The sequence below is a fragment of the Balaenoptera acutorostrata genome, chromosome X (genome assembly GCF_949987535.1).
Source record: "Balaenoptera acutorostrata chromosome X, mBalAcu1.1, whole genome shotgun sequence".
NCBI lineage: Eukaryota > Metazoa > Chordata > Mammalia > Artiodactyla > Balaenopteridae > Balaenoptera > Balaenoptera acutorostrata.
Window position 1 is genome coordinate 66,712,262 of NC_080085.1, and position 23,774 is coordinate 66,736,035.

The 23,774-nt window shown below is 39.7% G+C and overlaps 1 protein-coding gene across 2 annotated transcripts in view; it reads left to right on the plus strand.

The window, feature by feature from the left end:
• ATP7A (ATPase copper transporting alpha) overlaps nucleotides 1–23,774 on the plus strand; it is a 158,036-nt gene that overhangs the window by 90,933 nt on the left and 43,329 nt on the right. For both annotated transcript variants that reach the window (XM_007184218.2, XM_057538083.1), the window contains 3 exons: nucleotides 10,929–11,418; nucleotides 11,950–12,675; nucleotides 18,627–18,833. In XM_007184218.2, the coding sequence (XP_007184280.2) occupies nucleotides 10,929–11,418; nucleotides 11,950–12,675; nucleotides 18,627–18,833 (1,423 nt within the window). The remainder of the gene's footprint in view (nucleotides 1–10,928; nucleotides 11,419–11,949; nucleotides 12,676–18,626; nucleotides 18,834–23,774) is intronic.

Here is a 23,774-nt window from a genome sequence, read left to right on the forward strand (position 1 = left end):
TACTTTCTGCAGGGCTTTTATCATAAGTGGGTGTTGAATTTTGTCGAAAGCTTTCTCTGCATCTATTGCGATGAACATATGGATTTTCTCCTTCAATTTGTTAATATGGTATATCACATTGATTGATTTGCGTATATTGAAGAATCCTTGCATTCCTGGAATAAACCCCACTTGATCATGGTGTATGATCCTTTTAATGTGCTGTTGGATTCTGTTTGCTAGTATTTTGTTGAGGATTTTTGCATCTATGTTCATCAGTGATATTGGCCTGTAGTTTTTTTTCTTTGTGACATCTTTGTCTGGTTTTGGTATCAGGGTGATGGTGGCCTCGTAGAATGAGTTTGGGAGTGTTCCTCCGTCTGCAATATTTTGGAAGAGTTTGAGAAGGATAGGTGTTAGCTCTTCTCTAAATGTTTGATAGAATTCACCTGTGAAGCCATCTGGTCCTGGGCTTTTGTTTGTTGGAAGGTTTTTAATCACAGTTTCAATTTCAGTGCTTGTGATTGGTCTGTTCATATTTTCTATTTCTTCCTGGTTCAGTCTCGGCAGTTTGTGCATTTCTAAGAATCTGTCCATTTCTTCCAGGTTGTCCATTTTATTGGCATAGAGTTGCTTGTAGTAATCTCTCATGATCGTTTGTATTTCTGCAGTGTCAGTGGTTACTTCTCCTTTTTCATTTCTAATTCTATTGATCTGGGTCTTCTCCCTTTTTTTCTTGATGAGTCTGGCTAATGGTTTATCAATTTTGTTTATCTTCTCAAAGAACCAGCTTTTAGTTTCATTGATTTTTGCTATTGTTTCCTTCATTTCTTTTTCATTTATTTCTGACCTGATCTTTATAATTTCTTTCCTTCTGCTGGCTTTGGGGTTTTTTTGTTCTTCTTTCTCTAATTGCTTTAGGTGCAAGGTTAGGTTGTTTATTCGAGATGTTTCCTGTTTCTTGAGGTAGGCTTGTATTGCTATAAACTTCCCTCTTAGCACTGCTTTTGCTGCGTCCCATAGGTTTTGGGTCGTTGTGTCTCCGTTGTCATTTGTTTCTAGGTATTTTTTGATTTCCCCTTTGATTTCTTCAGTGATCACTTCGTTATTAAGTAATGTATTGTGTAGCCTCCATGTGTTTGTATTTTTTACAGATCTTTTCCTGTAATTGATATCTAGTCTCATAGCGTTGTGGTCGGAAAAGATACTTGATACGATTTCAATTTTCTTAAATTTACCAAGGCTTGATTTGTGACCCAAGATATGATCTATCCTGGAGAATGTTCCATGAGCACTTGAGAAAAATGTGTATTCTGTTGTTTTTGGGTGGAATGTCCTATAAATATCAATTAAGTCCATATTGTTTAATGTATCATTTAAAGCTTGTGTTTCCTTAGTTATTTTCATTTTGGATGATCTGTCCATTGGTGAAAGTGGGGTGTTAAAGTCCCCTACTATGATTGTGTTGCTGTCAATTTCCCCTTTTATGGCTGTTAGTATTTGCCTTATGTATTGAGGTGCTCCTATGTTGGGTGCATAAATATTTACAATTGATATACCTTCCTCTTGGATCGATCCCTTGATCATTATATAGTGTCCTTCTTTGTCTCTTGTAATAGTCTTTATTTTAAAGTCTATTTTGTCTGATATGAGAATTGCTACTCAGGCTTTCTTTTTTTTTTTTTTTTTTAAATTTTTTTTTTATTTTATTATTTATTTATTTTTGGCTGTGTTGGGTCTTCGTTTCTGTGCGAGGGCTTTGTCTAGTTGTGGCAAGTGGGGGCCACTCTTCATCGCGGTGCGCGTGCCTCTCACTATCGCGGCCTCTCCTGCTGCGGAGCACAGGCTCCAGACGCGCAGGCTCAGCAATTGTGGCCCACGGGCCCAGTTGCTCCGCGGCATGTGGGATCCTCCCAGACCAGGGCTCGAACCCGCGTCCCCCGCATTGGCAGGCAGACTCTCAACCACTGTGCCACCAGGGAAGCCCTCCAGCTTTCTTTTGATTTCCATTTGCATGGAATATCTTTTTCCATCCCCTCACTTTCAATCTGTATGTGTCTCTAGGTCTGAAGTGGGTCTCTTGTAGACAGCATATATATGGGTCTTGTTTTTGTATCCATTCAGCCAGCCTGTGTCTTTTGGTGGGAGCATTTAATCCATTTACATTCAAGGTAATTATCGATATGTATGTTCCTATTCCCATTTTCTTAAATGTATTGGGTTTGTTATTGTAGGTGTTTTCCTTCTCTTGTGTTTCTTGCCTAGAGAAGTTCCTTTAGCATTTGTTGTAAAGCTGGTTTGGTGGTGCTGAACTCTCTCAGCTTTTGCTTGTCTGTAAAGGTTTTAATTTCTCCATCGAATCTGAATGAGATCCTTGCTGGGTAGAGTAATCTTGGTTGTAGGTTTTTCTCCTTCATCACTTTAAGTATATCCTGCCACTCCCTTCTGGCTTGCAGAGTTTCTGCTGATAGATCAGATGTTAACCTTATGGGGATTCCCTTGTGTGTTATTTGGTTTTTTTTCCCTTGCTGCCTTCAATATGTTTTCCTTATATTTAATTTTTGACAGTTTGATTAATATGTGTCTTGGCGTGTTCCTCCTTGGGTTTATCCTGTATGGGACTCTCTGTGCTTCCAGGACTTGATTAACTATTTCCTTTCCCATATTAGGGAAGTTTTCAACTATAATCTCTTCAAAAATTTTCTCAGTCCCTTTCTTTTTCTCTTCTCCCTCTGGTACCCCTATAATTCGAATGTTGGAGCGTTTAATGTTGTCCCAGAGGTCCCTGAGACTGTCCTCAGTTCTTTTCATTCTTTTTCCTTTATCCTGCTCTGTAGTAGTTATTTCCACCATTTTATCTTCCAGGTCACTTATCCTTTCTTCTGCCTCAGTTATTCTACTATTGATCCCATCTAGAGTATTTTTAATTTCATTTATTGTGTTCTTCATCATTGCTTGGTTCCTCTTCAGTTCTTCTACATCCTTGTTAAATGTTTCTTGCATTTTGTCTATTCTATTTCCAAGATTTTGGATCATCCTTACTATCATTATTCTGAATTCTTTTTCAGGTAGACTACCTATTTCCTCTTCATTTGTTAAGTCCAGTGTGTTTTGAGCCTGCTCCTTCATCTGCTGTGTGTTTTTCTGTCGTCTCATTTTGCCTATCTTACTGTGTTTGGGGTCTCCTTTTCACAGGCTGCAGGTTCGTAGTTCCCGTTGTTTTTGGTATCTGTCCCCAGTGGCTAAGGTTGGTTCAGTGGGTTGTGTAGGCTTCCTGGTGGAGGGAACTAGTGCCTGAGTTCTGGTGGATGAGGCTAGATCTTGTCTTTCTGGTGGGCACGTCCACGTCTGGTGGTGTATTTTGGGGTGTCTGTGGCCTTATTATGATTTTAGGCAGCCTCTCTGCTAATGGATGGGGTTGTGTTCCTGTCTAGCTAGTTGTTTGGCATAGGGTGTCCAGCACTGTAGCTTGCTGGTCGTTGGGTGAAGCTGGGTCTTGATGTTGAGATGGAGATCTCTGGGAGATTTTTGCCGTTTGGTATTACGTGGAGCTGGGAGGTCTCTTATGGACCAGTGTTCTGAAGTTGGCTCTCCCACCTCAGAGGCACGGCCCTGATGCCTGGCTGGAGCACCAAGAGCCTTTCGTCCACACAGCTCAGAGTAAAAGGGAGAAAAAATAGAAAGAAAGAAAGAAAGAGGCTATAATATAGTAAAGTAAAATAAAGCTATTGTAAAGCAAAGCTATACAGACAAAATCTCACCCAGAAGCATATACATATACACTCACAAAAAAAAGGAAAAGGGGAAGAATTAATATCTCCTGCTCCCAAAGTCCACCTCCTGAATTTGGGATGATTCGTTGTCTATTCAGGTATTCAGCAGATGCAGGCACATCAAGTTGTTTGTGGAGTTTTAATCCGCTGCTTCTGAGGCTGCTGGGAGAGATTTCTCCTTCTCTTCCCTGTTCACACAGCTCCTGGGGTTCAGCTTTGGATTTGGACCCGCCTCTGCGTGTAGGTCGCCTGAGGGCGTCTGTTCCCCGCCCAGACAGGACGGGGTTAAAGGAGCAGCTGCTTCGGGGGCTCTGGCTCACCCAGGCCGCGGGGAGGGAGGGGTACAGAGGAGGCGGGGCGAGCCTGCGGCGGCCGAGGCCGGCGTGACGTTGCACCAGCCTGAGGCGCGCAGTGCGTTCTCCCGGGGATGTTTTCCCCGGATCCCGGGACCCTGGCAGTGGCGGGCTGCACAGGCTACCGGGAGGGGCGGTGTGGAGAGTGACCTGTGCTCACACACAGGCTTTTTGGAGGCGGCAGCAGCAGCCCCAGCGTCTCACGCCCGTCTCTGGGGTCCGCGCTGATCACCGCGGCTCGCGCCCTTCTCTGGAGTTCGTTTAGGCGGCGCTCTGAATCCCCTCTCCTTGCGCGCAGCGAAACTAAGAGGCAAGAAAAAGTCTCTTGCCTCTTCGGCAGCTGCAGACTTTTTCCCGGACTCCCTCCGGGCTAGCTGTGGTGCGCCAACCCCTTCAGGCTGTGTTCACGCCGCCAGCCCCAGTCCTCTCCCTGCGATCTGACTGAAGCCGAGCCTCAGCTCCCAGCCCCGCCCGCCCCGGCGGGGGAGCAGACAAGCCTCTCGGGCTGCTGAGTGCTACTCGGCGCCGAGCCTCTGTGCGGGAATCTCTCCGTTTTTCCCTCTGCGCCCCTGTTGCTGTGGGGTCCGCGCTGATAGCTGCGGCTCGCGCCAGTCTCTGGAGTTCGTTTAGGCGGTGCTCTGAATCCCCTCTCCTCGCGCACCAGGAAACACAGAGGGAAGAAAAAGTCTCTTGCCTCTTCGGCAGCTGCAGACTTTTTCCCCGGACTCCCTCCCGGCTAGCTGTGGTGCGCTAACCCCTTCAGGCTGTGCTCACGCCGCCAGTCCCAGTCCTCTCCCTGCGATCCAACCGAAGCCCGAGCCTCAGCTCCCAGCCCCGCCCGCCCCTGCGGGGGAGCAGACAAGCCTCTCGGGCTGGTGAGCGCCGCTCGGCGCCGAGCCTCTGTGCGGGAGTCTCTCCGCTTTGCCCTCCGCACCCCTGTGGCTGCGCTCTCCTCCGTGGATCCAAAGCTTCCCCCCTCCGCCACCCGCAGTCTCCGCCCACGAAGGGGCTCCTAGTGCGTGGAAACCTTTCCTCCTTCACAGCTCCCTCCCACTGGTGCAGGTGCCGTCCCTATTCTTTTGTCTCTGTTATTTCTTTTTTCTTTTGCCCTACCCAAGTACGGGGGGAGTTTCTTGCCTTTTTGGAGGTCGGACGTTTTCTGCCAGCGTTCAGTGGGTGTTCTGTAGGAGCAGTTCCACGTGTAGATGTATTTCTACTGTATCTGTGGGAAGGAAGGTGATCTCCGCGTCTTACTCTTCCGCCATCTTCTCCCTCCTCCTCATTTTCCTTATTTTTTAATGTCTTTTATAAATAGAAGACAGGCTATATAGCAGTAGAAAGTATAGCAAACCATGTAGTGACAAAGTGATTTTTGCTTTAAAAATCAGCTTGTGGGAAGCAGCCACATAGCACAGGGAGATCAGCTCCGTGCTTTGTGAGCACCTAGAGGGGTGTGGTAGGGAGGGTGGGAGGGAGGGAGATGCAAGAGGGAGGAGACATGAAGATGTGTGTATATGTATAGCTGATTCACTGTGTTATACAGCAGAAACTAACACACCATGGTGGAGCAATTATACTCCAATAAAGATGTTTAAAAAAAAAGAACTTTCTCATTGCCTGTGTTGGTAAATTGAAATTGTGAGGGAGGGATAAGCTCAAAACCAGGTCTTGTTTAAAAGATACCAGATACAATGTATTTAAACCTAAAGGGAAAAAAATCCCCTTCCCTTTTTTAAAAGTTTGGCACTTTATCAGAAAAAGTATAGTAGTACATAGAGCAGTACTGTCCAATGGAATATTCTGTAATGATGAAAATGTTCTGTATCTACTCTGTCCCATATGGCAGCTACATTGGCCACTGAACGCTAGAAATGTGGCTAATGCAATTGAGGAACTGAATTTTTAATCTCTTAATTTTTTTGTTTTTAAAATTATACCAAAAAATTGACTTCTTTTTGGTGTATAGTTCTATCAGTTTTGTTTGTTTGTTTTTAGGTTTGGTGAATTTTAACACATGTATAGATTCTTTTAACTACCCCCACAGCCAGGACAGCACAGTTCCATCACTCACATCACTCCAAAATGATTCTTCACTAAATGCAAATATAACTGTGTCATTCCCCTGCTTAACTTTTCCATGGCTCTCTATTACCTACAGGATAAATTACAGACTATTATTGGCATACAAGAGGCCCCATAATAAAGCAGTTGCCTAATTCTGCAGCCTGTCATCTTTCTCTACTTTTGTGTTTCCATTTGTGATAAATTCCCTGCTTCATGTATCCTTGCTGATTTCTGTTTTTCCTTTAACATTCAGGTATTATCTCCTCTAAGAAGCCTTTTTTGACACATATTCCCAGGGATGAATGGGTGTCCGTTTTCTCTATCCTCTGTTCTAGTATTGCTCCCTGTGACTGTGTCATGATCAGCTTTGTATCATGAGAATCTCAGTTCCTGGCACATATAATAAGTGCTTGATAGGGACTTCCCTGGTGGCGCAGCGGTTAAAAATCTGCCTGCCAGTGCAGGGGACTTGGGTTCGATCCCTGGTCCGGGAAGATCCCACATGCTGCAGAGCAACTAAGCCCATGCTCCACAACTACTGAGCCTGTGCCCTAGAGCCCGTGAGCCACAACTACTGAGCCCGCGTGCCACAACTACTGAAACCCTCGCACCTAGAGCCTGTGCTCCACAACAAGAGAAGCCACTGCAGTGAGAAGCCCACGCACCGCAACAAAGAGTAGCCCCCACTCGCCGCAACTAGAGAAAGCCTGCGCGCAGCAACAAAGACCCAATGCAGCCAAAAATAAATAAATAAATAAATGCTTGATAAATATTAATTGTTCAGTGTTTACTTTTATATGACTTGCTGCTGCAAAGAACTACTTTCCTGTCTATTTACTCATATGATCCTTATAACAAACCTGGAAGATAATAGGGCACATTTCTTCATTTTTCAGATGGTAGAACTAATGAGTGTGGTTGACTAATAAGTGGAGAATTGACACTGGAACTCAAACCTTCTGACTCCCAATCCAGTTTTGTGTGTGTGTGTGTGACTACTTCATAAATCTTTGTAACCTGTTAGCAAAAGAGATGCAGGGTAAGATGTCCCGGTAGTAGTTAAATTTATATACAGTTGCTGAGCTTCAAGAATACAATCACTGTTTTTATAATCAAATCAGGCAGAACAATAAAGATGTTCTTATTTTGAACAAAAATAATACTAGACTGTAGTGACTTAAAGGGTTATAGAAATATTTGCTGCAAAACCCTATGAATGTTGCCAGCATGTTTACACCTTATCTGCCAACAAAGTTGTCTTAATTGAACATTTTAAAACTTTAAACTTCATATCAAATTTGTTTTCTGTAGCTGATCCTGTTTCCTATATTAACTTTTGAATTGGTAGAGTGTGGAGTGTTGGAATAATTTGTGAAAGGAGATGGAAGAAAGAGTAGTTTGTTCTCTGTTATGAAATTCTAGGGCGCATTTTGTCTATGCACGTTTCAAATGCCTGATCAGTACCTGAGTCACATATACCTACATAGAGCTTTACCATTCCTGTAGGTACATAAGACATTTTGTGTTTCTTTCCAAAGAGAATAGTAAAGATGAGAACTATTAGAGAACCTCCATTTGAATTATTTGTTTCATTCTTTTTTTTAATATGCTTTTTATTCTTCAATTTGTTAATATGGTGTATCACATTGACTGATTTGCGTATATTGAAGAATCCTTGCATCCCTGGGATAAATCCCACTTGATCATGGTGTATGATCCTTTTAATGTGTTGTTGGATTCTGTTTGCTAGTAATTTGTTGAGGATGTTTGCATCTATATTCATCAGTGATATTGGTCTGTAATTTTCTTTTTTTGTAGTATCTATGTCTGGTTTTGGTGTCAGGGTGATGGTGGCCTCATAGAATGCGTTTGGGAGTGTTCCTTCCTCTGCACATTTTTGGAAGAGTTTGGGAAGGATGGGTGTTAGCTCTTCTCTAAATGTTTGATAGAATTCACCTGTGTAGCTATCTGGTCCTGGACTTTTGTTTGTTGGAAGATTTTTAATCACAGTTTCAATTTCATTACTTGTGATTGGTCTGTTCATGTTTTCTCTTTCTTCCTGGTTCAGTCTTGGAAGGTTATACCTTTCTAAGAATTTGTCCATTTCTTCCAGGTTGTCCATTTTATTGGCATAGAGTTGCTTGTCGTAGTCTCTTAGGATGCTTTGTATTTCTGCGCAGTCTGTTGTAACTTCTCCTTTTTCATATCTAATTTTATTGATTTGAGTCCTCTCCCTCTTTTTCTTGATGAGTCTGGCTAATGGTTTATCAATTTTGTGTATCTTCTCAAAGAGCCAGCTTTTAGTTTTATTGATCTTTGCTCTTGTTTTCTTTGTTTCTATTTCATTTATTTCTGCTCTGATCTTTATGATTTCTTTCCTTCTGCTAACTTTGGGTTTTGTTTGTTCTTCTTTCTCTAGTTCCTTTAGGTGTAAGGTTAGATTGTTTATTTGAGATTTTTCTTGTTTCTTGAGGTAGGCTTGTAGAGCTGTAAACTTTCCTCTTAGAACTGCTTTTGCTGCATCCCATAGGTTTTGGGTCGTGGTGTTTTCATTGTCATTTGTCTCTAGGTATTTTTTGATTTCCTCTTTGATTTCTTCAGTGATCGCTTGGTTATTTAGTAACGTATTGTTTAGCCTCCATGTGTTTGTGTTTCTTACGTTTTTTTCCCTGTGATTGATTTCTAAACGCATAGTGTTGTGGTCAGAAAAGATGCTTGATATGATTTCAATTTTCTTAAATTTACTGAGGCTTGATTTGTGACCCAAGATGTGATCTATCCTGGAGAATGTTCCGTGTGCACTTGAGAAGAAAGTGTAATCTGCTGTTTTTGGATGGAATGTCCTATAAATATCAATTAAATCTATCTGGTCTATTGTGTCATTTAAATCTTGTGTTTCCTTATTAATTTTCTGTTTGGATGATCTGTCCATTGGTGTAAGTGAGGTGTTAAAGTCCCCCACTATTATTGTGTCACTGTTGATTTCCTCTTTTATAGCTGTTAGCAGTTGCCTTATGTATTGAGGTGTTCCTATGTTGGGTGCATATCTATTTATAATTGTTATATCTTCTTCTTGGATTGATCCCTGGATCATTATGTAGTGTCCTTCTTTGTCTCTTGTAACATTCTCTATTTTAAAGTCTATTTTATCTGATATGAGTATTGCTACTCCAGCTTTCTTTTGATGTCCATTTGCATGGAATATCTTTTTCCATCCCCTCACTTTCAGTCTGTATGTGTCCGGAGGTCTGAAGTGGGCCTCTTGTAGCCAGCATATATATTGGTCTTGTTTTTGTATCCATTCAGCAAGCCTGTGTCTTTTGGTGGGAGCATTTAATCCATTCACGTTTAAGGTAATTATCGATATGTATGTTCCTATGACCATTTTCTTAATTGTTTTGGGTTTGTTTTTGTAGGTCCTTTTCTTCTCTTGTGTTTCCCACTTAGAGAAGTTCCTTTAGCATTTGTTGTAGAGCTGGTTTGATAGTGCTGAATTCTCTTAGGTTTTGCTTGTCTGTAAAGCTTTTGATTTCTCCATCGAATCTGAATGAGATCCTTGCCGGGTAGAGTAACCTTGGTTGTAGGTTTTTCCCTTCATCACTTCAAGTATATCATGCCACTCCCTTCTGGCTTGTAGAGTTTCTGCTGAGAAATCAGCTGTTAACCTTATGGGAGTTCCCTTGTATGTTATTTATCATTTTCCCCTTGCTGCTTTCAATAATTTTTCTTTGTCTTTAATTTTTGATAGTTTGATTACTATGTGTCTCAGCATGTTTCTCTTTGGGTTTATCCTGAATGGGACTCTCTGTGCTTCCTGGACTTGGGTGGCTCTTTCCTTTTCCATGTTAGGAATGTTTTTGACTATAATCTCTTCAAATATTTTCTTGGGTCCTTTCTCTCTCTCTACTCCTTCTGGGACCCCTATAATGCGAATGTTGTTGCGTTTAATGTTGTCCCAGAGGTCTCTTAGGCTGTCTTCATTTCTTTTCATTCTTTATTTTGTTCTGCAGCAGTGAATTCCACTATTCTGTCTTCCAGGTCACTTATCTGTTCTTCTGCCTCAGTTATTCTGCTATTGATTCCTTCTAGTGTATTTTTCATTTCAATTATTGTATTGTTCATCTCTGTTTGTTTTTTAATTCTTCTAGGTCTTTGTTAAACATTTCTTGCATCTTCTCGACCTTTGCCTCCATTCTTTTTCGAGGTCCTGGATCATCTTCACTATCATTATTCTGAATTCTTTTTCTAGAAGGTTGCCTATCTCCACTTCATTTAGTTGTTTTTCTGGGGTTTTATCTTGTTCCTTCATCTGGTATATAGCCCTCTGCCTTTTCATCATGTCTATGTATTTGTTTCATTCTTTCTTTTTTAATTAATTAGTTAATTTAATTTTTATTTTTGGCTGTGTTGGGTTTTCGTTTCTGTGTGAGTGCTTTCTCTAGTTGCGGCAAGTGGGGGCCACTCTTCATCGTGGTGCACGGGCCTCTCACTATCTCGGCCTCTCTTGTTGCGGAGCACAGGCTCCTGACGCGCAGGCTCAGTAGTTGTGGCTCACGGGCCTAGTTGCTCCGTGGCATGTGGGATCTTTCCCAGACCAGGGCTCGAACCCGTGTCCCCTGCATTGGCAGGCAGATTCTCAACCACTGTGCCACCAGGGAAACCCCTTCTTTCATTCTTGACGGTGGTGAGATGATTGATATTTTTAAGTTCCATGTCGTGTAATTTAATTAAACTGACTTCTGAAATTTCCTTCTGAAAGGTTTCACTGGAAGAAAAAAATGCAACCATTATTTATGACCCTAAACTGCAGACTCCAAAGACCCTACAGGAAGCCATTGATGACATGGGCTTTGATGCTGTTCTACACAATCCTAAGCCGCTCCCTGTTTTAACTGAGACCGTGTTTCTGACTGCTGCTGCTTCACTGGCTCCGCCATGGGAGCATATCCAAAGCACATTGCTCAAGACGAAGGGCGTGACAGACATTAAAATTTCCCCTCAGCAGAGAGCTGCAGTGGTGATAATAATCCCTTCTATAGTGAATGCCAGTCAGATAGTAGAGCTGGTTCCGGCTCTCAGTTTAGATACAGGAACTCTGGAGAAAAAGTCAGGAATCTGCGAAGATTTCAGTATGGCTCAAGCAGGCGAAGTCATGCTGAAGATGAAGGTGGAAGGGATGACCTGCCATTCATGTACTAGCACCATTGAAGGAAAAATTGGGAAACTGCAAGGTGTTCAGCGAATTAAAGGTAGTATGCCTGATGTTATTTGTTTGATTGCTTTGCAAGGCTTAGTTTTCTGTTTTGGCCTTTTTAACTTTTGCATTTTTCTTAAGCATGGGTTTTGAATCTGTGGGACTAGAATGTTACTGCTTCATTGAAGTCTGAGGTACAGTGTATTCCCAGCATTAATGTTAGTAAAGTTAATGGTTATGAATAAAAGTTATGTGAATCTTGAACTAGCATAAAAGGCAGCCAGGGTGGTGATTCATGAAGTTCAGGGTTCTTAACACAACATGCCTAGCGTCCTCTTGACCTCTAATATGTTTCTATTCAGGCATGCAGAAACTTGGAGACCACAAATGTAGTGGTCACATCTTTTACTTTTTTTCTGGTCCATGTCATTAACATTTTCTGAAAAGAACAGAATTATTTTAAGAAAGGATAATGACAACAATGAGAGAAACAATTATGTATGGTATTGATTTGGTCTACAGAATGTTTTCTGAAGTGGCCCAGGAATAACTGAACTAAATAATTATTTTCCTTTTTATTAACTAGTTTCCCTGGACAATCAAGAAGCTACTGTTGTTTATCAACCTCATCTTATCACAGCAGAGGAAATAAAAAAGCAAATTGAAGCTGTGGGCTTTCCAGCATTCATCAAAAAACAGCCCAAGTACCTCAAATTGGGAGCTATTGATATAGAACGTCTAAAGAACACACCAGTCAAATCCTCAGAAGGATCACAGCAAAGGAGTCCATCATATACCAATAATTCAACAGTCATTTTCATCATAGATGGCATGCACTGTAAATCATGTGTGTCAAATATTGAAAGTGCTTTATCTACACTCCAATATGTAAGCAGTGTAGTCGTTTCTTTAGAGAATAGATCTGCCACAGTAAAGTACAATGCAAGTTTAGTCACTCCAGAAACTCTGAGAAAAGCAATAGAGGCCATATCACCAGGGCAATATAGAGTTAGTAGTACAAGTGAAATTGAGAGTACCTCAAACTCTCCCTCCAGCTCATCTCTTCAAAAGAGTCCTTTGAACATAGTTAGCCAGCCTCTGACTCAAGAAACCGTGATAAACATTGATGGCATGACTTGTAATTCTTGTGTGCAGTCTATTGAGGGTGTCATATCAAAAAAGGCAGGTGTAAAATCCATACGAGTATCACTTGCAAATGGCAAAGGGACTGTTGAGTATGATCCTTTACTAACCTCTCCAGAAACCTTGAGAGAAGCAATAGAAGACATGGGATTTGATGCTTCCTTGTCAGGTAATATAATTTTTTTCTTTGATTCCTTTAATGTTCTTTTATTAACACTTTGCTGGTTCTTTTGGTTTTTATCAATGAGAAATGAGTAATAGGCACTGCTATTCCACTTTTTGGAAATAAGACATATGGAGGTAGTCAGCAGTGTATACAAAGATGCATAAGGATGTTTGCCTAATTATTTATAATATTTAAAAACTAGAAACATTAAATAAAGCATGATACCTCCATATGATGAAATGCTAAGAAGCCATAAAAAATTATGGTATTGAAGATACTTCATGCCACGGGAAAGTGTCAGATATTTTGTTAACTGAAAAAAAAAGCAAGCAAAAAAGCTGTATGTTCAGTATGATCAAAATTTTATAAACACATGTATAAGGATTTATACCATGTATACATTATTTATGTATATGAATGAATAAAATTCCTGGTAGGACATGAACTAAATTTTAACAGTAGTTATTTGTGAGTGTAGTTATTTGTGAGTGGTAGGATAAAGGTGATATTTTGTTTTCAATTTGCTTTCTTATGTATTTTAAGTTTCTTGTGTGTGTGTGACAGGGATGTATGTACATACGTTTGTTTGTATGTATTTTTGTATATATAATATGGGAGAAGCAAATGTTACTTTAAAAAGTAAAAAGTAGAAATAAATAATATAATTTTAACTGTAGTTTTGAATTTAGGCATTCAAATGAGCCTGACTCTAGAACTGGCCCAAAGTCTTCCTGTTTCCTGGCAGCACTTACCTTGAACTAAAACCAAAAACGTATATCCAATGGAATTTACCCATGTGAACTTGTTTTAAACTAGAATTGAACCTTGCCTTGAATTAAACTGGAAATTCCCTAAATGAAATTTCTCGCTGTAAATAACAATGGAAAAGTTGAATAACTAATTTCTAGACAATGTCATTAACCTTTGCTCTTCTGATCAGAATGAAAGATATCAAATAGCAGTGTTCTCTTTTCAAGCTCACTAAAACTGAGAAGCATAAAAAATTAGTCACATGCTCAAATTATTATGGTAGATAAGTGTCAGTGGAAAAGGACCCAGAGATATAAACATTCTTAATTTTCATGTTCATGACAAATGGTAGAAATTATAGAACTGTCACTTATTAAAGTCAAGATGTAGTTCACATACCATAAAATTCACCCTTTTAAAGTACACAATCCAGTAGTTATTAGTATATTCACAGAAATTTGCAGCCATTACCATTATGTAATTTTAGAACATTTTTATCAGCCTCCCAAAGAAACCCCCTACTGGTTAGCAGTCACTCCCCATTTCCCCTTCACCTCCCCCTAGCCCAGCCCCTTTTATCTACTGTTCTGTTTTCTGGCTTTATGAATTTGACAACTCTAAGTACCATATAAGTGGAGTCAGAATATTTGTCCCTTTGTATTTAATGTCTTTCACTTAGCATAATGTTTTCAAGATAACAAACGTTCATCCATGTTTGTGATATGTATCAGTACTTCATTCCTTTTTATTGCTGAGTAGTATACCATTGTATGCATATACCTCATTTTGTCTCTCCGTTCATCAGTTGATGGAGATTTGGGTTTTTTCCACTCCTTGGCTATCATGAATAATGTTGTGATGAGCATTTGTTACAAGTTTTTGCATGAATATATGTTTTTATTTCTCCTGGGTATATACTAGGAGTGGAATTTCTAGGTCATATGGTGAATATGTTTAACTTTCTCAGTAACTGCCAAGCTGTTTTCCAAAATGGCTGTACCATTTTATATTCTCACTTAGAAGTCTCACTTTGATAAAGAAGATCTCAAAAGACCAAAATTCTTGTGCCTTAAAAAAGATACACACACACGCGCACGAATATGCGTGCACGCTGGAATACTACTCAGCCATAAAAAATGAAATAATGTCATTTTCAGCAACATGGATGGACCTAGAGATTATCATACTAAGTGAAGTGAGTCAAAGACAAATATCATATGATATCACTTATATGTGGAATCTAAAAAAAATGATTCAAATGAACTTATTTACAAAACAGAAACAGACTCACAGACATAGAAAACAAACTTATGGCTACCAAAGGGGAAAGGGGGGGGAGAGATAAATTAGGAATTTGGGATTAACAGATACACACTACTGTATATAAAATTAGATAAACAACAAGGACCTGTATAGCACAGGGAACTATATTCAATATCTTGTAATACACTATAATGGAAAAGAATCTGAAAAAGATGATATATATCTGAAAAAGAATATATATATCTGGCTGATAACAAATGACTGCATGGTGTGTTTCTGCTAGAGATCAGAGTTTAAGATTCCACCAGAATTGTGGCTACCCATTTTCTGAATGCCAGTGTAAGTGCTGATCCAGGCTTCACAGTCTGCCACTCTGACCTGTTCCTAGAGGTACAGGGATCAGTGCATTTCGCCTTCATGTCATACCAGTCCTGAGTGGGCCATAAATGTTAAAGGAGGTAGTGAGAAAAATGGGAGGTGTTTTTTATCATGACCATCAATCTCATCATTCTCTCTCTCTTTTTTTTTTAAAGGAATTCCTTTATTTTTATTATTTATTTATTTAGTTATTTAGTTTTGGCTGTGTTGGGTCTTCGTTTCTGTGCAAGGGCTTTCTCTAGTTGCGGCAAGCGGGGGCCACTCTTCATCGCGGTGTGCGGGCCTCTCACTATCGCGGCCTCTCTTGTTGCGGAGCACAAGATCCAGACGCGCAGGCTCAGTAGTTGTGGCTCACGGGCCTAGTTGCTCTGCGGCATGTGGGATCTTCCCAGACCAGGGCTCGAACCCGTGTCCCCTGCATTGGCAGGCAGACTCTCAACCACTGCGCCACCAGGGAAGCCCATCATCATTGTCTTAAAAAGACATAGTATATGAAGTTGTCTTCACTAACCAATTAAAGCAAACACAATACTCAATTAAATTCCTTTTCCTTTTTTGTAACTTTTTTATCTTTAATTTCAAGCTTACAGAAAAGCTACAAGAATAGTACAAAGAATTCCTGTTTACCAATTTTACTCAGATTCCACAGTTGTTAATATTTTGCCACATTTGTTTTATCATTCTCTTTCTCTGTTGACAGACAGAGAGGCGTATATTCAAACACACATTACCCACACACGTATATACCTTTTTCTGAATCATTTGAGAGTAAGTTGCAGACATGATGTTTATAATTGTTTTTAAGCCATTTTCTAATTATGTATTTATTCTTCATATTACTTTAGACTGAACCTGCCGGTTTTGAGGATCAGATTGGAAACCCTTTCTTGAAAATTTTGGAATCTTTTCTGATTGTTGCCTCAAGTGCAGGAGAGTCAGCCTTCCTTTTGAATTCATTTAAGCATAAGCAGTGTGGCTACAGCTTATAGAAAAGCTAATTTAAAGAAACTAGCCATTTAATTCATTGTGGCTTTTTTACACCTGTACTGCCTCTGTGGAAGATGGAAGGTTTTGCTCTTCTTGCCACACTCACTGGGGTAAAGGTCACAATTTTATGAATCTTTGTTGAGAAGTCATGCCAATGTAGCTAAAAGGGATCACCTCGGGGCTTCCCAGGTGGCGCAGTGGTTAAGAATCCGCCTGCCAATGCAGGGGACACGGGTTCGAGCCCTGGTCCGGGAAGATCTCACATGCCGCGGAGCAACTAAGCCTGTGGGCCACAACTACTGAGCCTGCGCTCTAGAGCCCGTGAGCCACAACCACAGCAAGAGAAGCCACCGCAATGAGAAGCCCACGCACAGCAGTGAAGAGTAGCCCCCTCTTGCTGCAACTAGAGAAAGCCCACGCACAACAACAAAGACCCAATGCAGCCAAAAAAACAAAAAAAAAAGGATCACCTCTATGACTTATTTTAATTTAATACTGTACTTCTAGAGTGTGAAAATTGTAGATCGTATTTAGGTTACTTCTGGTACCTGAAAGAACTAAATTACTCTGGAACAAGACTTTAAGTAATTGGTAGTATAAACTTTTTTTTTCATTGTCCAAGTTCAAAATTAAGTCTTGATAGTAATTATGAGAGAATGAATAAGCTCCTGGCTAGATTAAAATAATGTTTTTTTTCAAAGCCAAAGCTATTTCCTTTGGGCAAATGAGCCTCCTTTTTGAATTTTTGCTACTATTTGGTAAATTTTGTCCTCTTTGTTCTAAATAATGCTCTCGTAATCTGAATGAATATCGTTGTCTGAACTGATCCACTTAAGACCAGAGACTGACGAATTTCGGAATTGGGAGAATCTTGTCCTTTGCTATTCAGAGTGTCCTTTGCCATTCAGAGTGTCCTTTGCCCTACTCAGACTGACAGTACTGCTGTCACCTGGAAGCTTGTTGGAAAAGTAGAGTCTCAGGCCCCACCCTAAATGTACTGAATCAGAACCTGCATTTTAACAAGATCTCCCAGGTGATGGTATGTGTGTTAAAATTTAAGAGCCATTATTATAACTGATTTGAGAAGTCTAGATCATTATTCATTAGGGAAATGGTAAGCCTTTTGTTAAAGTTTCTTCAAAAGATGCCCTTCTTCAGCACCCTAAAAACCAACTCTGCTATGCAAGCTTTCCTCTTTGGGCTAGCCAAACAGACCTGAACCAGTTTTTTGCCCAAGGGGAAGAAATAACAAGTTAGGTTAGTGGAAACTTCCACATCACTTCTTTTCCTCCTTATCTGTGCAGGAGAGTACAGACTCTAGCTTTTTTGCATGTATTGATACATGGATGTGCAAAAGGGAATACTTTCTCCCTTCTTGGGAGGTGATTAATACTGCAGTGGTAAAGTAAAACAGAAGAGCAACTTTTCTTTTTTTTTTTTTTTTTTTAAAGGATTTTCTTATTTATTTATTTATTTATTTATTTATTTATTTATTTATTTTTGGCTGTGTTGGGTCTTCGGTTCGTGCGAGGGCTTTCTCCAGTTGCGGCAAGCGGGGGCCACTCTTCATCGCGGTGCGGGGACCGCTCTTCATCGCGGTGCGCGGGCCTTTCTCTATCGCGGCCCCTCCCGTCGCGGGGCACAGGCTCCAGACGCGCAGGCTCAGCAATTGTGGCTCACGGGCCCAGCTGCTCCGTGGCATGTGGGATCTTCCCAGACCAGGGCTCGAACCCGTGTCCCCTGCATTAGCAGGCAGATTCTCAACCACTGCGCCACCAGGGAAGCCCAGAGCAACTTTTCTGAGACTGCAGGGGAGCTTCTGGGATGACAGAAGCTTTCCACTGTTTCACAGTCCATAAACATTCTACGGAAGGAGTCTCTGAACACTCCTTTGTGAAAAATGAACATTACTGCTGACTTACTCCTTGCTTCTTCTTCCATTGTCCACCAAGGCATTTTAATTTTAAAAATGCGATATATTGGTGTTAAAAGTTCAAACATACAGAAGTGTCTGTAGAGGAAATTTGTTCATCTGTCTGTTATTCTGTTCCTGCTTTAACCCCATTCCCCGGAAGGAGCCACCATTAATAGTTTGGTATGTACCCTCCTAGGCTTTCTTTTGCAGGTTCTCATATATACACTCTAACAATTTTTAAATGACATTATACTTCAATGCTGTTTTGCCGACTGCTTTGGTTCCACTTACTATATCACGAATTGCTTTACTGCCAGTATGTAAATCGTTAACATAATGATAAAAATTCATGATAAAAATAAGAGCTATCTATTAATAAACCATTGTCTACTCGGGTTTGGGGTAGAGATAATGGCTTGAAGATATTGATGTAAAGTTTTGTTTATTCAGTTAGTTCAGATTTTCCCGAGAATTGGGATGGGCAGTGTTGAACTTGGAAGTCACTTCCTAGAAAGTGTAGAGATAACATTGCACTAGGCTCTAGGTCCATGACAGTTTTAAAGGAGTGGATTGGCAGTGCCAGGAGGTGTGGATTGTGATGAGTGACAAGGATGCAGCTGGAGAATACCTCAAATGAAAAGAATCTTTTCCTGTCCACCAGATACAAATGAGCCACTGGTAGTAATAGCTCAGTCCTCATCAGAAATGCCACTTTTGACCTCAACTAATGAATTTCATACCAAAATGATGACACCAATTCATGACAAAGAGGATGCAAAGACTTCATCTAAATGTTACATACAGGTCACTGGTATGACTTGTGCTTCCTGTGTAGCAAACATTGAACGGAATTTAAGACGAGAAGAAGGTAAGACACTCTTAAAGCCTGTTATTTTATGTACTAGTTTGAGGACTCTGTCCTTTTTGTCCTCTTATGTGTTTTGTAACCATGTTTATGACTCTTGCCAAGGCCTCATAAAGACTATCAGTGATTTGCAGGACAACCTTGACTTCCTAACAACAGTTTTTGTTAGTGTTTTGTTCCCTTAGATATAGTTCCTGTCTTGTTTACCTCATGGCCACCTTTTAATATCAATGAAGTTTGTAGTCAAATAGCAGAAGGAAATACATAAGATTACTATTCTTTATGGACCTTGGCTGCAATGGATGTTAAGAAACATGAATTTTCTGATAAAGCTATGCTTAAAACTAACAACTACAATCCATAACTTTCAATATTACTATACTCAGGCCAAGCACTGCACCAAAGCCAAGTTTGTTTAGAATTGTTCTCTTCCAATAATTTGATCACTGATCTTTGCTTGCAGTAAAAGTGTCCAAAAGTTACTTAATATTGTGTACAAGTTGTCATTTTAGGTTACAAATTCTTAAAATAGCTATAATATATATATATTTTTAACAATTTTTGAATTTTATTTTATTTTTTATACAGCAGGTTCTTATTAGTTATCCATTTTATACATATTAGTGTATATATGTCAATCCCAATCTCTCAATTCATCACACCACCAGCTCCTCACCACTTTCCGCCCTTGGTGTCCATACGTTGTTCTCTACATCTGTGTCTCAACTTCTGCCCTGCAAACTGGTTCATCTGTACCATTTTTCTAGGTTCCACGTATATGCATTAATATACGATATTTGTTTTTCTCTTTCTGACTTACTTCACTATGTATGACAGTCTCTAGATCCATCCACGTCTATACAGATGACCCGATTTCATTCCTTTTTATGGCTGAGTAATATTCCCTTGTATATATGTACCACATCTTCTTTATCCATTTGTCTGTCGATGGGCATTTACGTTGCTTCCATGACCTGGCTATTGTAAATAGTGCTGCAATGAACATTGGGGTGCATGTGTCTTTTTGAATTATGGTTTTCTCTGCGTATATGCCCAGTAGTGGGATTGCTGGGTCATATGGTAATTCTATTTTTAGTTTTTTAAGGAACCTCCATACTGTTCTCCATAGTGGCTGTATCAATTTACATTCCCACCAACAGTGCAAGAGAGTTCCTTTTTCTCCACACCGTCTCCAGCATTTATTGTTTATAGATTTTTTGATGATGGCCATTCTGACTGGTGTTAGATGACACCTCATTGTAGTTTTGATTTGCATTTCTCTAATGATTAGTGATGTTGAACATCCATTTCATGTGTTTGTTGGCCATCTGTATGTCTTCTTTGGAGAAATGTCTATTTAGGTCTTCTGCCCATTTTTGGATTGGGTTGTTTGTTTTTCTTGATATTGAGCTGCATGAGCTGCTTGTATATTTCGGAGATTAATCCTTTGTCACTTGCTTTGTTTGCAAATATTTCCTCCCATTCTGAGGGTTGTGTTTTTGTCTTATTTGTAGTTTCCTTTGATTTGCAAAAGCTTTTAACTTTCATTCGGTCCCATTTGTTTATTTTTGTTTTTATTTCCATTACTCTAAGAGGTGGATCAAAAAAGATCTTGCTGCGATTTATGTCAAAGAGTGTTCTTCCTATGTTTTCCTCTAAGAGTTTTATAGTGTCCAGTCTTACATTTAGGTCTTGAATCCATTTTGAGTTTATTTTTGTGTATGGTGTTAGGGAGTGTTCTAACTTCATTCTTTTACATGTAGCTGTCCAGTTTTCCCAGCATCAATTATTGAAGAGACTGTCTTTTCTCCACTGTATATCCTTGCCTCCTTTGTCATAGATTAGTTAACCATAGGTGTGTGGGTTTATCTCTGGGCTTTCTATCCTGTTCCATTGATCTATATTTCTGTTTTTGTGCCAGTACCATATTCTCTTGATTACTGTCCCTTTATAGTATAGTCTGAAGTCAAGGAGCCTGATTCCTCCAGCTCCGTTTTTTCCCCTCAAGACTACTTTGGTTATACAGGGTCTTTTGTGTCTCTGTACAAATTTTAAGATATTTTGTTCTAGTTCTGTAAAAAAATGCCATTGGTAATTTGATAGGGATTGCATTGAATCTGCAGATTGCTTTGGGTAGTATAGTCATTTTCACAATATTGATTCTTCCAATCCAAGAACATGGTGTATCTGTCCATCTGTTTGTATCATCTTTAGTTTCTTTCGTCAGTGTCTTATAGTTTTCTGCATACAGGTCTTTTGTCTCCCTGGGTAAGTTTATTCCTAGGTATTTTATTCTTTTTCTTGCAATGGTAAATGGGAGTGTTTCCTTAATTTCTCTTTCTGATCTTTTGTTGTTAGTGTATAGGAATGCAAAAGATTTCTGTGCATTAATTTTGTATCCTGCAACTTTACCAAATTCATTGATTAGCTCTAGTAGTTTTCTGGTGGCATCTTTAGGATTCTCTATGTATAGTATCATGTCATTTGCAAACAGTGACAGTTTTACTTCTTCTTTTCCAATTTATATTCCTTTTATTTCTTTTTCTTCTCTGATTGCAATGGCTAGGACTTCCACAACTGTGTTGAAAAACAGTGGCAAGAGTGGACATCCTTGTCTTGTTCCTGATCTTAGAGGAAATGGTTTCAGTTTTTTACCATTGAGAATGATGTTTGCTGTGGGTTTGTTGTATATGGCCTTTATTATGTTGAAGTAGGTTCCCTCTATGCCCACTTTCTGTGAGAGTTTTTATCCTAAATGGGTGTTGAATTTTGTCAAAAGCTTTTTCTGCATCTGTTGAGATGATCATATGGTTTTTATTCTTCAATTTGTTAATATGGTGTATCACATTGATTGATTTGCATATATTGAAGAATCCTTGCATCCCTGAGATAAATCCCACTTGATCATGGTGTGTGATCCTTTTAATGTGTTGTTGGATTCTGTTTGCTAGTATTTTGTTGAGGATTTTTGCATGTATATTCATGAGTGATATTGGTCTGTAATTTTCTTTTTTTGTAGTATCTTTGTCTGATTTTGGTATCAGGGTGATGGTGGCCTCATAGAATGAGTTTGGGAGTGTTCCTTCCTCTGCACATTTTTGGAAGAGTTTGAGAAGGATGGGTGTTAGCTCTTCTCTAAATGTTTGATAGAATTCACCTGTGTAGCCATCTGGTCCTGGACTTTTGTTTGTTGGAAGATTTTTAATCACAGTTTCAATTTCATTACTTGTGATGGGTCTGTTCATATTTTCTATTTCTTCCTGGTTCAGTCTTGGAAGGTTATACCTTTCTAAGAGTTTGTCCATTTCTTCCAGGTCGTCCATTTTATTGGCATAGAGTTGCTTGTAGTAGTCTCTCAGGATGCTTTGTATTTCTGTGGTGTCTGTTGTAACTTTTCCTTTTTCGTTTCTAATTTTATTGATTTGAGTCCTCTCCCTCTTTTCTTGATGAGTCTGGCTAATGGTTTATCAATTTTGTTTATCTTTTCAGAGAGCCAGCTTTTAGTTTTATTGATCTTTGCTATTGTTTTCTTTGTTTCTATTTCATTTATTTCTGCTCTGATCTTTATGATTCCTTTCCTTCTGGTAACTTTGGGTTTTGTTTGTTCTTCTTTCCCTAGTTCCTTTAGGTGTAAGGTTAGATTGTTTATTTGAGATTTTTCTTGTTTCTTGAGGTAGGCTTGTATAGCTATAAACATCCCTCTTAGAACTGCTTTTGCTGCATCACATAGGTTTTGGGTCATTGTGTTTTCATTGTCATTTGTCTCTAGGTATTTTTTGGTTTCCTCTTTGATTTCTTCAGTGATCTCTTAGTTAGTAACGTATTGTTTAGCCTCCATGTGTTTGTATTTTTTACGTTTTTTTCCCTGTGATTCAATTTTTTTTAAAGGATGTATACTCTTATAGTAATTATCTTGAGGAACTGGGATCTTGAATGCCTTTTTTTTTAATTGTAGGTGAATATTTAATTTTATTTATTTATTTATTTTTGGCTGTGTTGGGTCTTCGTTTCTGTGCAAGGGCTTTCTCTAGTTGCGGCAAGTGGGGGCCACTCTTCATCGCCGTGCGCGGACCTCTCACTATCGTGGCCTCTCCTGTTGCGGAGCACAGGCTCCAGAAGCGCAGGCTCAGTAATTGTGGCTCACGGGCCTAGTTGCTCTGCGGCATGTGGGATCTTCCCAAACCAGGGCTTGAACTGTGTCCCCTGCATTGGCAGGCAGATTCTCAACCACTGCACCACCAGGGAAGCCCTCCTGTAATTCATTTCTAATCTTATAGTGTTGCGGTCAGAAAACATGCTTGATATGATTTCAATTTTCTTAAATTTACTGAGGCTTGATTTGTGACCCAAGATGTGATCTATCCTGGAGAATGGTCTGTGCGCACTTGAGAAGAACGTGTAATCTGCTGTTTTTGGATGGAATGTCCTATAAATATCAATTAAATCTATCTGATCTATTGCGTCATTTAAAGTTTCTGTTTACTTATTGATTTTCATTTTGGATGATCTGTCCATTGGTGTAAGTGAGGTGTTAAAGTTCCCCACTATTAGTGTGTTACTGTCAATTTCCTCTTTTTTGGCTGTTAGCAGTTGCCTTATGTATTGAGGTGTTCCTATGTTGGGTGCATATATATATTTATAATTGTTGTATCTTCTTCTTGGATTGATCCCTTGATCATTATGTAGTGTCCTTCCTTGTCTCTTGTAACATTTCTTTACTTTAAAGTGTATTTTATCTGATATGAGTATAGCTACTCCAGCTTTCTTTGATTTCCATTTGCATGGAATATCTTTTTCCATCTCCTCACTTTCAGTCTGTATGTGTCCCTAGGTCTGATGTGGGTCTCTTGTAGACAGCATATATATGGGTCTTGTTTTTGTATCCATTCAGCAAGCCTGTGTCTTTTGGTGGGAGCATTTAATCCATTCATGTTTAAAGTAATT